Source organism: Pseudophryne corroboree, chromosome 5, assembly GCF_028390025.1.
Source record: "Pseudophryne corroboree isolate aPseCor3 chromosome 5, aPseCor3.hap2, whole genome shotgun sequence".
Lineage (NCBI taxonomy): Eukaryota > Metazoa > Chordata > Amphibia > Anura > Myobatrachidae > Pseudophryne > Pseudophryne corroboree.
In genome coordinates this window covers 74,161,121-74,175,102 of record NC_086448.1, presented here as the reverse complement: position 1 = coordinate 74,175,102, position 13,982 = coordinate 74,161,121, and the positions used below count along the sequence as shown (strand labels likewise).

The 13,982-nt window shown below is 49.0% G+C and overlaps 1 protein-coding gene across 6 annotated transcripts in view; it reads left to right on the top strand.

Annotated features, from left to right (window-relative positions):
- PEX1 (peroxisomal biogenesis factor 1) overlaps positions 1 to 13,982 on the top strand; it is a 130,702-nt gene that overhangs the window by 87,957 nt on the left and 28,763 nt on the right. For all 6 annotated transcript variants that reach the window (XM_063921374.1, XM_063921375.1, XM_063921377.1 and 3 more), the window contains one exon: positions 13,657 to 13,811. In XM_063921374.1, coding sequence (XP_063777444.1) covers positions 13,657 to 13,811 — 155 coding nt within the window. The remainder of the gene's footprint in view (positions 1 to 13,656; positions 13,812 to 13,982) is intronic.

Sequence of the window (13,982 nt, the reverse complement as noted above, 5' to 3'; positions counted from 1 at the left end):
CCCAGGGTTACAAGCTGGAATTCGAAGGGGTGTCTCCTCGCCCGTTTTTCAAATCGGCCTTAACAGCTTCTCCCCCAGAAAGGGAGCCACTGTTAAATGCAATTCATAAATTGTATCATCAACAGGTGGTGGTCAAAGTTCCCCTACTTCAATATGAGAAGGGGTAGTAATCAACCCTGTTAGTAGTCCCGAAACCGGACGGTTCGGTCAGACCCATTTTACATTTAAAATCATTGAACCTATACTTGAAAAGGTTCAAGTTCGAGGTGCAATCGCTCAGAGCGGTCATCGCCAGCCTAGAAAGGGGGAGATTTTATGGTATCCCTGGACATAAAGGATGCATACCTTCATGTTCCCATATATCCACCTCATCAGGCGTACCTGAGATTTGCGGTACAGGTTTGTCATTACCAGGGCTTTCCGCGGCCCCGAGGATTTTCACCAAGGTAATGGCGGAAATTATGGTGCTCCTGCGCAAGCGGGGTGTCACAATTATCCCGTACTTGGACGATCTCCTCATAAAAGTGAGATCAAGAGAGCAGTTACTGAACAGCGTATCACTTTCACTGAAGGTGTTACAGCAACACGGCTGTTTCTCAATATCCCGAAGTCGCAGTTGGTTCCTACAACTGGTCTGACCTTCTTGGGCATGATTCTGGATACGGTCCAGAAAAGGGTTTATCTTCAGATAGAAAAGGTTCAGGAACTCATGACTCTGGTCAGGAACCTATTGAAGCCAAAACAGGTGTCAGTGCATCACTGCACTCGAGTCCTGGGAAAGATGGTGGCATCATACGAGGCCATTCCCTTCGACAGGTTCCATGCGAGGACCTTCCAATGGGACCTACTGGCAAGTGGTCCGAATCACATCTACAGATTCATCAGTTGATCGCCCTGTCCCCCAGGGCCAGGGTATCTCTCCTGTGGTGGCTGCAGAGTGCTCACTTTCTAGAGGGCCGCAGGTTCGGCATTCAGGACTGGGTTCTGATGACCACGGACGTGAGCCTCCGAGGTTGGGGAGCAGTCACACAAGGGAGAAACTTCCAAGGTCTTGTCAAGAGACTTGTCTTCACATCAACGTCTTGGAGCTGAGGGCCATATACAACGCCCTTCGTCAAGCGGAGACCTTGCTTCGCGACTTACCAGTTCTGATCCAGTCAGACAACATCACCGCAGTGGCTCATGTAAACCGCCAGGGCGGCACAAGGAGCAGAGTGGCAATGGCGGAAGCCACCAGGATTCTTCGCTGGGCGGAAAATCATGTAAGCGCACTGTCAGCAGTGTTCATTCCGGGAGTGGACAACTGGGAAGCAGACTTCCTCAGCAAACACGACCTGCATCCAGGAGAGTGGGGACTTCATCGGGAAGTCTTCGCACAGATTGCAAGTCAGTGGGGACTGCCCCAGATAGACATGATGGCGTCCCGCCTCAACAAAAAGCTAAAAAGGTATTGCGCCAGGTCAAGAGACCCTCAGGCGGTAGCTGTGGACGCCCTAGTGACACCGTGGGTATTCCAGTCGGTCTATGTGTTTCCTCCTCTTCCTCTCATCCCAAAGGTGTGTTGAGAATAATAAGAAAAAGAGGAGTACAGACAATTCTCATTGTTCCAGATTGGCCACGAAGGGCCTGGTATCCGGATCTGCAGGAGATGCTCACAGAAGATCCGTGGCATCTTCCTCTAAGACAGGATCTGTTGCAACAGTGGCCCTGTCTGTTCCAAGACTTACCGCGGCTACATTTGACGGCATGGCGGTTGAACGCCGGATCCTAGCGGAAAAGGGCATTCCGGATGAGGTCATTCCTACGCTGATAAAGGCTAGGAAAGACGTGACAGCTAAACATTATCACCGTATATGGAGAAAAGATGTTTCTTGGTGTGAGGCCAGGAATGCTCCTATGGAAGAATTCCATCTGGGCCATTTCCTTCACTTCCTACAAACTGGAGTGAATTTGGGCCTAAAATTAGGCTCCATTAAGGTTCAGATTTCAGCCTTATCCATTTTCTTTCAAAAAGAATTGGCTTCTCTCCCAGAAGTACAGACTTTGTGAAGGGAGTGCTGCATATTCAGCCTCTTTTTGTACCTCCGGTGTCGCCTTGGGACCTTAACGTGGTGTTGAGTTTCCTTAAGTCGCACTGGTTTTGAACCACTTAAAATGGTGGAGTTAAAATATCTCACTTGGAAAGTGGTCATGTTGTTAGCCTTGGCTTCGGCTAGGCGAGTGTCGGAATTGGCGGCTTTGTCTCATAAAAGCCCCTATCTGGTTTTTCCATATGGATGGAGCGGAATTGCGGACCCGTCCTCAATTCTTGCCTAAGGTTCTTTTCATATGAACCAACCTATTGTGATGCCTGTGGCTACACGAGACTTGGAGGATTCCGAGTCCCTTGATGTGGTCAGGGTTTTGAAAATTTACGTGGCCAGAACGGCTAAAGTCAGAAAAATAGAAGCACTGTTTGTCCTGTATGCAGCCAACAAGGTTGGCGCTCCTGCTTCAAAGCAGACTATTGCTCGAAAGGATCTGTAACAGTATTCAGCAGGCGCATGCGACGGCTGGATTGCCGTTACCAAAATCGGTCAAGGCCCATTCCACTAGGAAGGTGGGCTCGTCTTCGGCGGCTGCCCGAGGGTCTCGGCTTTACAGCTGTGCCGAGCGGCTACTTAGTCGGGTTCAAACACCTTTGCAAAGTTCTATAAGTTTGATACCCTGGCTGAGGAGGACCTCCTGTTTGCTCAATCGGTGCTGCAGAGTCATCCGCACTCTCCCGCCTGTTTGGGAGCTTTGGTATAATCCCCATGGTCCTTACGGAGTCCCCAGCATCCTCTAGGACGTAAGAGAAAATAAGATTTTAAACCTACCGGTAATTCTATTTCTCGTAGTCCGTAGAGGATGCTGGGTGCCCGTCCCAAGCGCGGACTACTTCTGCAAGACTTGTATATAGTTTTGCTTACATAAGGGTTATGTTATAGTTTCATCGTTTTATCAGTCTCCGACTGATGCTGTGTTGTTTTCATACTGTTAACTGGTTAGTTTATCACAAGTTATACGGTGTGATTGTTGTGGCTGGTATGAATCTTGCCCTTGGTTTAACAAAAATCTTTTCCTCGTACTGTCCGTCTCCTCTGGGCACAGTTTCTCTAACTGAGGTCTGGAGGAGGGGCATAGAGGGAGGAGCCAGTGCACACCCAGACCTAAAGTCTTTCTTAAAGTGCCCATGTCTCCTGCGGAGCCCGTCTATCCTCATGGTCCTTACGGAGCCCCCAGCATCCTCTACGGACTACGAGAAAAAGATTTACTGGTAGGTTTAAAATCTTATTTTAATGACCATCTTCACCAGTATTGTAGTATTGTGTGACAAAGAGCAGTATTAATGGGGCAGAATAGTGAATTAATGAGTATGGATATGTGTGAAGGATATAGAGCCTGATTCAGACCTAATCGCTGCAGTGCATTTTTCGCACAGCGGGCGATTATCGATAGACTGTGCATGCGTATGCATCGCAGTACACACACACGTCGCCAAACAACAATAGGCATCGCCAAACAGCGACAGGCTGGTGTGAAAATTTCAATTGCACAGCCATTTGCATGCTGATTTACAGGAAGAGGCCATTTGTGGGTGGTAACTGACCGTTTTCAGGGAGTGTCAGGAAAAACGCAGGTGTTCCCAAGCATTTCAGGGAGGGTGGGTGATGCCAGCTCCGGACCCGATCAGCCTCTTCTCATCGCACTGTAGGAGTAATTCCTGGGCTGCGCACAGACTGCACACAGTAGAAAAATCATTCGATGGTGAGTGAGATGTGACTGGAAGATTTTTTGCAGCTCAGCGTACACATAGGATCGCACACTTGCACGGCGAGTATACACTCCCCCTGGGCGGTGACTATCTGAATGCAGGACAACAAATTTAGCAGCCCAGCGATCAGGTCTGAATCACCCCCATAGTTTAAATGGAAATGATAATGGATAAATGATGTATAATTCTTTTGGAAGAATTGTTATGGAACCTGGGATACACACAGACATACTGTATAGGAAAGTATTTATGCACATTCATGCAAATAATTCAGAGTAATGGAAACTTGATAATGTATTTTATTATACATGCTAAATTATTTTATATGTTTAAGATTGCTATTGGAGATTACGCTAATGAGGACATAACAACCTTCAACCATAACATTAAAAACACCTGCCTAATATTGTCTAGGTCCCCCTCACACTGCCAAAACAGCTCTCACCCATTGAGGCATGGACTCCACAAGACCTCTGAAGGTGTCCTGTAGTATCTGGCACCAAGACGTTAGCAGCAGACCCTTCTAACCTCTAGCAGTAGGGGCTCACACAATAGGCTGGAGACCACAGGATAATGGGGGTCATTCCGAGTTCGCTCGCTAGCAGTTTTTAGCAGCCGTGCAAACGCATTGTCGTCGCCCACCGGGGAGTGTATTTTCGCTTTGCAGAAGTGCGAACGCCTGTGCAGCAGAGCGCCTGCAAAATCATTTTGTGTAAAACAAGACCAGCCCTGGACTTACTCTTCATGTGCGTTGATTCTAACGTTGGAGGGTTGGCTTTTGACATCACACACCCGCCCAGCGTTCGCCCAGCCACCCCTGCGTTTTCCCTGGCATGCCTGCGTTTTTCCAAACACTCCCTGAAAACGGTCAGTTGCCACCCAGAAACGCCCCCTTCCTGTCAATCTTCTTGCGGCCGACAGTGCGACTGAAAACGTAGCTAGAACCTGTGCAAAACCACAAAGCTCTTTGTACCCGTACGACGCGTGTGCGCATTGCGGTGCATACGCATGCGCAGATTATTCGTTTTTTACACTAATCGCTATGCAGCGAACAACGGCAGCTGGCGATCAACTCGGAATGACCCCAATGAGCAGGAGTTTAACTGAGGGTTGATGTAGCTAGACTGGAGCACAGAGGGTAGAGGTCAGGCTGTACAATGTGGTTGGTATATCTTGCAGCCTGAGCACACACTGGGATGGCAAGCAAAGGGGTAATTCACTAGGGACAGAACATGGGTACAAACAAGGCAAGGTCTAGCATAGTATCCACAGGTCAGGCAGATGTCACGTCTAGCAAAGTTTGAGGATCCGGCAGCTGAGACTTGCCCGAGGAAGTAGTTGGCTGTGGGTGAACAAGATGAGGGGATTGGATATAATTCCTTTGCATGGGACACGGAGCAATGAAGAACGTAGGCGGGGTTGAGAGTCAATGAATAGTATTTATTATGTACAGGGCTGAGGTAGAGAACTGTGGCTTGGGCACGATGGTTAAAGAATGTAGTTGCGGATAAAGAACTGCAGGCTGTGGCTTGAAAGACGAGGTTGTGAAAAATGAACTGTGGAACTGTGGATAGTGGTTAAAAGACGTGGTTGGAGGCAAAGAACTGTGGACTGTGATTTGAAAAACGAGACTGTAGATGATGAACTGTGGAACTGTGGATGGTAGTTGAAGACGTGGCTGGAGACAAGGACTGTGGTTTGGAGGATGAGGCTGAAGATAACAATCTGCAGGTTGTGGTCGGTGGTACAAAGACGTGGCTGGTGAAGTAGATCTGTGGAGTGTGGCTTGAAAGACGAGGCAGAAGACCCGGGGCCGACTGTGCCCAAAAAGTTTTACTGGACCGGGTTTTCCAGGAGCGCTTCCACAGGCAGTAGCAGGTTAGGAACGACAGGACTGCAGCAGCAATAGAGAACCGACCAAGCAGGATCAGGAGTAACCAGAATACGACAAGGATCCTGGGAGCACAGGCTAAAGCACCTACAACAGGGTTGTAACTTGAAGCACTGGCGTCCCTGTCCTAAACCAGCGCTTTTATAGGGAGAGCTTCCCCTGGATTGGCTGGAAGAAACAGGAAACAGGAACTATGCTTAAAACTTGGTCTCTAACATGGCGGCGCCCAGTAATGCAGACCTTTCTGCAAAGCCACATTGCTCACTGCCTCTAGTCTCCTAGCAACGGCTCAGCAAGAGCGATCCCGCTGTAGCGGCGTCCTGCCGCCACGAGCGGACCCCCTCACCACCTGCCACTGCTGCACACGGACCCGGCGCAGCAGCCCACCTCCGCCGCTGCCCGCACACTGCCAGAGAAGCCAGCCCCGCGGCCCAAGTGTACCGGTAAGACTCCGGACGCTGACAGCAGAGTATCCACAAGATCTGGAGACAGGGTCAGCAACTTATACAGACAAGGCATAAGCTATAACCGGCACGGAGAGCTTGGCTGACTGGCTTATAACAGCAACACTGACAAATGAGGAGAGCCAGTCTGGGAGCGTCTGTTAATTCCTAATTCCGTGCAGCTGCAACGCTACACGTACAGCTCCTGGTTACTTAAAAACAGTGGTCCCCGGCTTCCTGGTTACTTGGTAACCGGCGAGTATCGCTGGGCGCAAGTGCTCTGACGTCCCTGCCAACTAGCAATGTCCGGGACCCGGCAGGGAGACGAGCCAAAGTTTCCCAGCAAAACAATGCCCAGAGCATCACACTGCCTCCGCTGGCTTGCCTTCTTCCCATAGTGCAACAATGCACACACATCTGGCTGCCCACATGATGTAAAAGAAAACGTGATTGATCAGACAAGGCCACCTTCTTCCACTGCTCATTGGTCCAGTTCAGCCGCTCATATGCACATTGTAGGTGCTTTAAGCTGTGGGTAGGGGTCAGAATGGGCACTCTGACTGGTCAGCGGCTATGCAGTCCCATACGCTGCCGTAGTTCTTCTATGTGATAAGACCAGGCGGCTGGACTTTGCTCTCCATGCACATCAGGGAGCTTTGGGCCCCCATGACCGTGTGACCGGTTACTGGTTATGCTTCCTTGGACCACTTTTGGTGGGTACTAACAACTGCATACTGGTAGATACTTTTGGTAGGTACTAACACTCCACAAGAGCTGCTGTTTTGGAGATGCTCTGACCCAGTACTCTAGCCATCACAATTTCTCCCTTGTCAGTCTCTCTGATTCTTTCACTTGCCCATTTTTCCTGCTTCCAACACATTATCTTCAAGAACTGAGGTTCTCTTGCAGCCACTTGATAGGTAGCTTGTAACGAGATAATCAATGTTATTCACTTCAGCTGTCAGTGGTTTTAATGTTATGGCTGATGGGTGTATTATTTCTTAAATGCAGCTCCACATCTGAGCGCAATTTTTGTCCCTGTGATATGTTATATGTCTCTAAGTGTATATGGTTATTTATATATTCGTACTGTACAAATGCATGGAAGAATCTGTGTGTAAGTGGTTGGAATGAAATTATATGCACTGTGTACATGATTGTAAGCTCCGCGTCTAGGATACCCGCTATAATGTGCATGTGAATACTATGTAGTGATACAAACATCTAACGCAAACATCTTGTGAGTGGCTAATATATATTATATTATCTGTTGAAGAATACTGTATTACAGGTATGCTACGTAAGGATTTTACTATACGGTTTTTATGATTGTAACATTGGAGGTCATTCCGAGTTGTTCGCTCGCAAGGCGATTTTAGCAGAGTTGCTCACGCTAAGCCGCCGCCTACTGGGAGTGAATCTTAGCATCTTAAAATTGCGAACGACGTATTCGCAATTTTGCGATTACAAACTTCTTAGCAGTTTCAGAGTAGCTTCAGACTTACTCGGCATCTGCGATCAGTTCAGTGCTTGTCGTTCCTGGTTTGACGTCACAAACACACCCAGCGTTCGCCCAGACACTCCCCCGTTTCTCCAGCCACTCCTGCGTTTTTTCCGGAAACGGTAGCGTTTTTTCCCACACGCCCATAAAACGGCCTGTTTCCGCCCAGAAACACCCATTTCCTGTCAATCACACTACGATCGCCTGAGCGAAGAAAAAGCCGTGAGTAAAAATCCTAACTTCATAGCAAATTTACTTGGCGCAGTCGCAGTGCGGACATTGCGCATGCGCACTAAGCGAAAAATCGCTGCGATGCGATGAAATTTACAGAGCGAACAACTCGGAATGAGGGCCATTATCTGTTAGTTATTTGTGAAGGTATCCATACTATCTGACAGAAGGAATTTTCTCTGACGTCCTAGTGGATGCTGGGAACTCCGAAAGGACCATGGGGAATAGCGGCTCCGCAGGAGACTGGGCACAAAAGTAAAAGCTTTAGGACTAGCTGGTGTGCACTGGCTCCTCCCCCTATGACCCTCCTCCAAGCCTCAGTTAGATTTTTGTGCCCGAACGAGAAGGGTGCAATCTAGGTGGCTCTCCTGAGCTGCTTAGAGTAAAAGTTTAAATTAGGTTTTTTTATTTTCAGTGAGTCCTGCTGGCAACAGGCTCACTGCATCGAGGGACTAAGGGGAGAAGAAGCGAACTCACCTGCGTGCAGAGTGGATTGGGCTTCTTAGGCTACTGGACATTAGCTCCAGAGGGACGATCACAGGCCCAGCCATGGATGGGTCCCAGAGCCGCGCCGCCGTCCCCCTTACAGAGCCAGAAGAGCAGAAGAGGTCCGGAAAATCGGCGGCAGAAGACGTCAGTCTTCAACAAGGTAGCGCACAGCACTGCAGCTGTGCGCCATTGCTCTCAGCACACTTCACACTCCGGTCACTGAGGGTGCAGGGCGCTGGGGGGGGGCGCCCTGAGACGCAATAAAAACACCTTGGATGGCAAAAAATGCATCACATATAGCTCCTGGGCTATATGGATGCATTTAACCCCTGCCAGAATACATAGAAAAACGGGAGATAAGGCCGCCGATAAGGGGGCGGAGCCTATCTCCTCAGCACACTGGCGCCATTTTCCCTCACAGCTCCGTTGGAGGGAAGCTCCCTGGCTCTCCCCTGCAGTCACTACACTACAGAAAGGGTTAAAAAAGAGAGGGGGGCACTAATTAGGCGCAGTATAAACAATACAGCAGCTATAAGGGGAAAAACACTTATATAAGGTTATCCCTGTATATATATAGCGCTCTGGTGTGTGCTGGCAAACTCTCCCTCTGTCTCCCCAAAGGGCTAGTGGGGTCCTGTCCTCTATCAGAGCATTCCCTGTGTGTGTGCTGTGTGTCGGTACGTTTGTGTCGACATGTATGAGGAGAAAAATGATGTGGAGACGGAGCAGATTGCCTGTAATAGTGATGTCACCCCCTAGGGGGTCGACACCTGAGTGGATGAACTGTTGGAAGGAATTACGTGACAGTGTCAGCTCTGTATAAAAGACAGTGGTTGACATGAGACAGCCGGCTACTCAGCTTGTGCCTGTCCAGACGTCTCATAGGCCGTCAGGGGCTCTAAAGCGCCCGTTACCTCAGATGGCAGATATAGACGCCGACACGGATACTGACTCCAGTGTCGACGGTGAAGAGACAAATGTGACTTCCAGTAGGGCCACACGTTACATGATGGAGGCAATGAAAAATGTTTTACACATTTCTGATAATACGAGTACCACCAAAAAGGGGTATTATGTTCGGTGAGGAAAAACTACCTGTAGTTTTCCTGAATCTGAGAAATTAAATGAGGTGTGTGATGATGCGTGGGTTTCCCCCGATAACAACTGATAATTTCTAAAATGTTATTGGCATTATATCCTTTCCCGCCAGAGGTTAGGGTGCGTTGGGAAACACCCCCTAGGGTGGATAAAGCGCTCACACGCTTGTAAGGGCTCTACCCTCTCCTGAGATGGCCGCCCTTACGGATCCTGCTGATAGAAAGCAGGAGGGTATCCTAAAATGTATTTACACACATACTGGTGTTATACTGCGACCAGCAATCGCCTCAGCCTGGATGTGCAGTGCTGGGTTGGCGTGGTCGGATTCCCTGACTGAAAATATTGATACCCTAGATAGGGACAGTATATTTTTGCCTATAGAGCAGTTAAAAGATGCATTTCTATATATGCGTGATGCACAGCGGAATATTTGCCGACTGGCATCAAGTCTAAGTGCGTTGTCCATTTCTACCAGTAGAGGGTTATGGACACGACAGTGGTCAGGTGATGCGGATTTCAAACGGCATTTGGAAGTATTGCCTTATTAAGGGGAGGAGTTATTTGGGATCGGTCTTTCAGACCTGGTGGCCACGGCAACAGCTGGGAAATCCACGTTTGTACCCCAGGTCGCCTCTCAACATGAGAAGACGCCGTATTATCAGGCGCAGTCTTTTCGTGGACAAGCGGGCAAAAGGTTCCTCAATTCTGCCCCGTGACAGAGGGAGAGGAAAAAGGCTGCAGAAATCAGCCAGTTCCCAGGAACAGAAACCCTCTCCCGCCTCTGCCAAGCCCTCAGTATGACGCTGGGGCTTTACAAGCAGAATCAGGCACGGTGGGGGGCCCGTCTCAATGAATTTCAGCGCGCAGTGGGCTCACTCGCAAGTAGACCCCTGGATCCGTCAGGTGATATCTCAGGGGTACAAATTGGAATTCGAGACGTCTCCCCCTCGCCGTTTCCTAAAGTCGGCTTTACCGATGTCTCCTTCTGACAGGGAGACAGTTTTGGAAGCCATTCACAAGCTGTATTCCCAGCAGGTGATAATCAAGGTACCCCTCCTGCAACAGGGAACGGGGTATTATTCCACACTGTTGTGGTACCGAAGCCGGACGGCTCGGTGAGACCGATTCTAAATCTAAAATCTTTGAACACTTACATACAGAGGTTCAAATTCAAGATTGAGTCACTCAGAGCAGTGATTGCGAACCTGGAAGAAGGGGACTACATGATGTCTCAGGACATCTAGGATGCTTACCTTCATGTCCCAATTTACCCTTCTCAACAAGGGTACCTCAGGTTTATGGTACAGAACTGTCACTATCAGTTCAGACGCTGCCGTATGGATGGTCCGCGGCACCCCGGGTCTTTACCAAGGTAATGGCCGAAATGATGATATTCCTTCGAAGGAAGGGAATTTTAGTTATCCCTTACTTGGACGATTCCCTGATAAGGGTAAGATCCAGGGAACAGTTGGAGGTCGGTGTAGCACTATCTCAGGTAGTGTTGCGGCAACACGATTGGATTCTCAATATTCCAAAACCGCAGCTGGTTCCGACGACTCGTCTTCTGTTCCTAGGGATGATCCTGGACACAGTCCAGAAAAAGGTGTTAAGCCAGGGAGTTATCCGAGCTAGTCAGGAACTTCCTAAAACCGAGCCAAGTCTCAGTGCATCAATGCACAAGGGTTCTGGGTAAAATGGTGGCTTCCTACGAAGTAAGATTCCACGCAAGAACTTTCCAGTGGGACCTGCTGGACAAATGGTCCGGGTCGCATCTTCAGATGCATCAGCGGATAACCCTGTCACCAAGAACAAGGGTGTCCCTCCTGTGTTGGTTGCAGAGTGCTCATCTTCTAGAGGGCCGCAGATTCGGCATTCAGGACTGGGTCCTGGTGACCACGGATGCCAGCCTGCGAGGCTGGGGAGCAGTCACACAGGGAAGGAATTTCCAGGGCTTATGGTCAAGCCTGGAGACATCACTTCACATAAATATCCTGAAGCTAAGGGCCATTTACAATGCTCTAAGCTTAGCAAGACCTCTGCTTCAAGGTCAGCCGGTGTTGATCCAGTCGGACAACATCACGGCAGTCACCCACGTAAACAGACAGGGTGGCACAAGAAGCAGGAGGGCAATGGCAGAAGCTGCAAGGATTCTTCGCTGGGCGGAAAATCATGTGATAGCACTGTCAGCAATTCCGGGAGTGGACAACTGGGAAGCAGACTTCCTCAGCAGACACGACCTCCACCCGGGAGAGTGGGGACTTCACCCAGAAGTCTTCCACATGATTATAAACCGTTGGGAAAAACTCGACAGGTATTGCGCCTGGTCAAGGGACCTTCAGGCAATAGCTGTAGACGCTCTGGTAACACCGTGGGTGTACCAGTCAGTGTATGTGTTCCCTCATCTGCCTCTCATACCCAAGGTACTGAGATTGATAAGATGGAGAGGAGTAAGCACTATATTCGTGGCTCCGGATTGGCCAAGAAGGACTTGGTAACCGGAACTTCAAGAGATGCTCACGGAGGATCCGTGGCCTCTACCTCTAAGAAGGGACCTGCTCCAGCAAGGACCCTGTCTGTTCCAAGAACCGCGGCTGCGTTTGACGGCATGGCGGTTGAACGCCAGATCCTGAAGGAAAAAAGGCATTCTGGATGAAGTCATCCTTATCCTGATCAAACCCAGGAAGGATGTAACCGCAAAACATTATCACCGCATTTGGCGAAAATATGTTGCGTGGTGCGAGGCCAGTAAGGCCCGACGGAGGAAATTCAACTGGGTCGATTCCTACATTTCCTGCAAACAGGAGTGTCTATGGGCCTGAAATTGGGGTCCATTAAGGTTCAAATTTCGGCCCTGTCAATTTTCTTCCAAAAAGAACTAGCTTCAGTCCCTGAAGTTCAGACGTTGTAAAAGGGGTACTGCATATACAGCCTCCTTTTGTGCCTCCAGTGGCACCTTTGGATCTCAATGTAGTTTTTGGTTTCCAAAAGTCACATTGGTTTGAACCACTTAAATCTGTGGAGTTAAAATATCTCACATGGAAAGTGGTCATGCTGTTGGACCTGGCCTGGGCCAGGCGCGTGTCAGAATTGGCGGCTTTATCCTGTAAAAGCCCTTATCTGATTTTCCTTTCGGACAGGGCGGAATTGAGGACTCGTCCTCAGTTTCTCCCTAAGGTGGTTTCAGCGTTTCACCTGAACCAACCTATTGTGGTGCCTGCGGCTACTAGGGACTTGGAGGACTCCAAGTTGCTAGACGTTGTCAGGGCCCTGAAAATATATGTTTCCAGGACGGCTGGAGTCAGAAAATCTGACTCGCTGTTTATCCTGTATGCACCCAACAAACTGGGTGCTCCTGCTTCTAAGCAGACTATTGCTCGTTGGATTTGTAGTACAATTCAGCTTGCACATTCTGTGGCAGGCCTGCCACAGCCAACAATCTGTAAATGCCCACTCCACAAGGAAGATGGGCTCATCTTGGGCGGCTGCCCGAGGGGTCTCGGCTTTACAACTTTGCCGAGCAGCTACTTGGTCAGGGGCAAACACGTTTGCTAAATTCTACAAATTTGATACCCTGGCTGAGGAGGACCTGGAGTTCTCTCATTCGGTGCTGCAGAGTCATCCGCACTCTCCCGCCCGTTTGGGAGCTTTGGTATAATCCCCATGGTCCTTTCGGAGTTCCCAGCATCCACTAGGACGTCAGAGAAAATAAGAATTTACTTACCGATAATTCTATTTCTCATAGTCCGTAGTGGATGCTGGGCGCCCATCCCAAGTGCGGATTGTCTGCAATACTTGTACATAGTTACAAAAATCGGGTTATTATTGTTGTGAGCCATCTTTTCAGAGGCTCCTCTGTTATCATGCTGTTAACTGGGTTCAGATCACAGGTTGTACGGTGTGATTGGTGTGGCTGGTATGAGTCTTACCCGGGATTCAAAATCCTTCCTTATTGTGTACGCTCGTCCGGGCACAGTATCCTAACTGAGGCTTGGAGGAGGGTCATAGGGGGAGGAGCCAGTGCACACCAGCTAGTCCTAAAGCTTTTACTTTTGTGCCCAGTCTCCTGCGGAGCCGCTATTCCCCATGGTCCTTTCGGAGTTCCCAGCATCCACTACGGACTATGAGAAATAGAATTATCGGTAAGTAAATTCTTATTATTGAATAGTATATTTGACTTTTTACTAAGTACATACTTTATTGTATTCAGTTCTGAAAGATCTCATGAAGGAAATTATTACCATGGACACCCAGATTGCAGTTATTGCTACGAGCAAGTCTGAGCACTCTCTCAATCCGGTCCTCATTTCTACTCAAGGAGTCCATATTTTCCAGTGCCTTAAGCCCATCCAACCGCCAGCTCAGGTACCTGTGGTCTTCATGTGCTTAACACCTTCCCTAATGAAAATGATCATACTTGTGTATGGATAGTTAAGTCTTCTGTGAAAGTATGTAGTAAGATGTTCCGTTGTATTTGTCTGATGCATCTGTCTATCCACTTGTATCCAGTATAAAACCCGCTACACCATATCATAT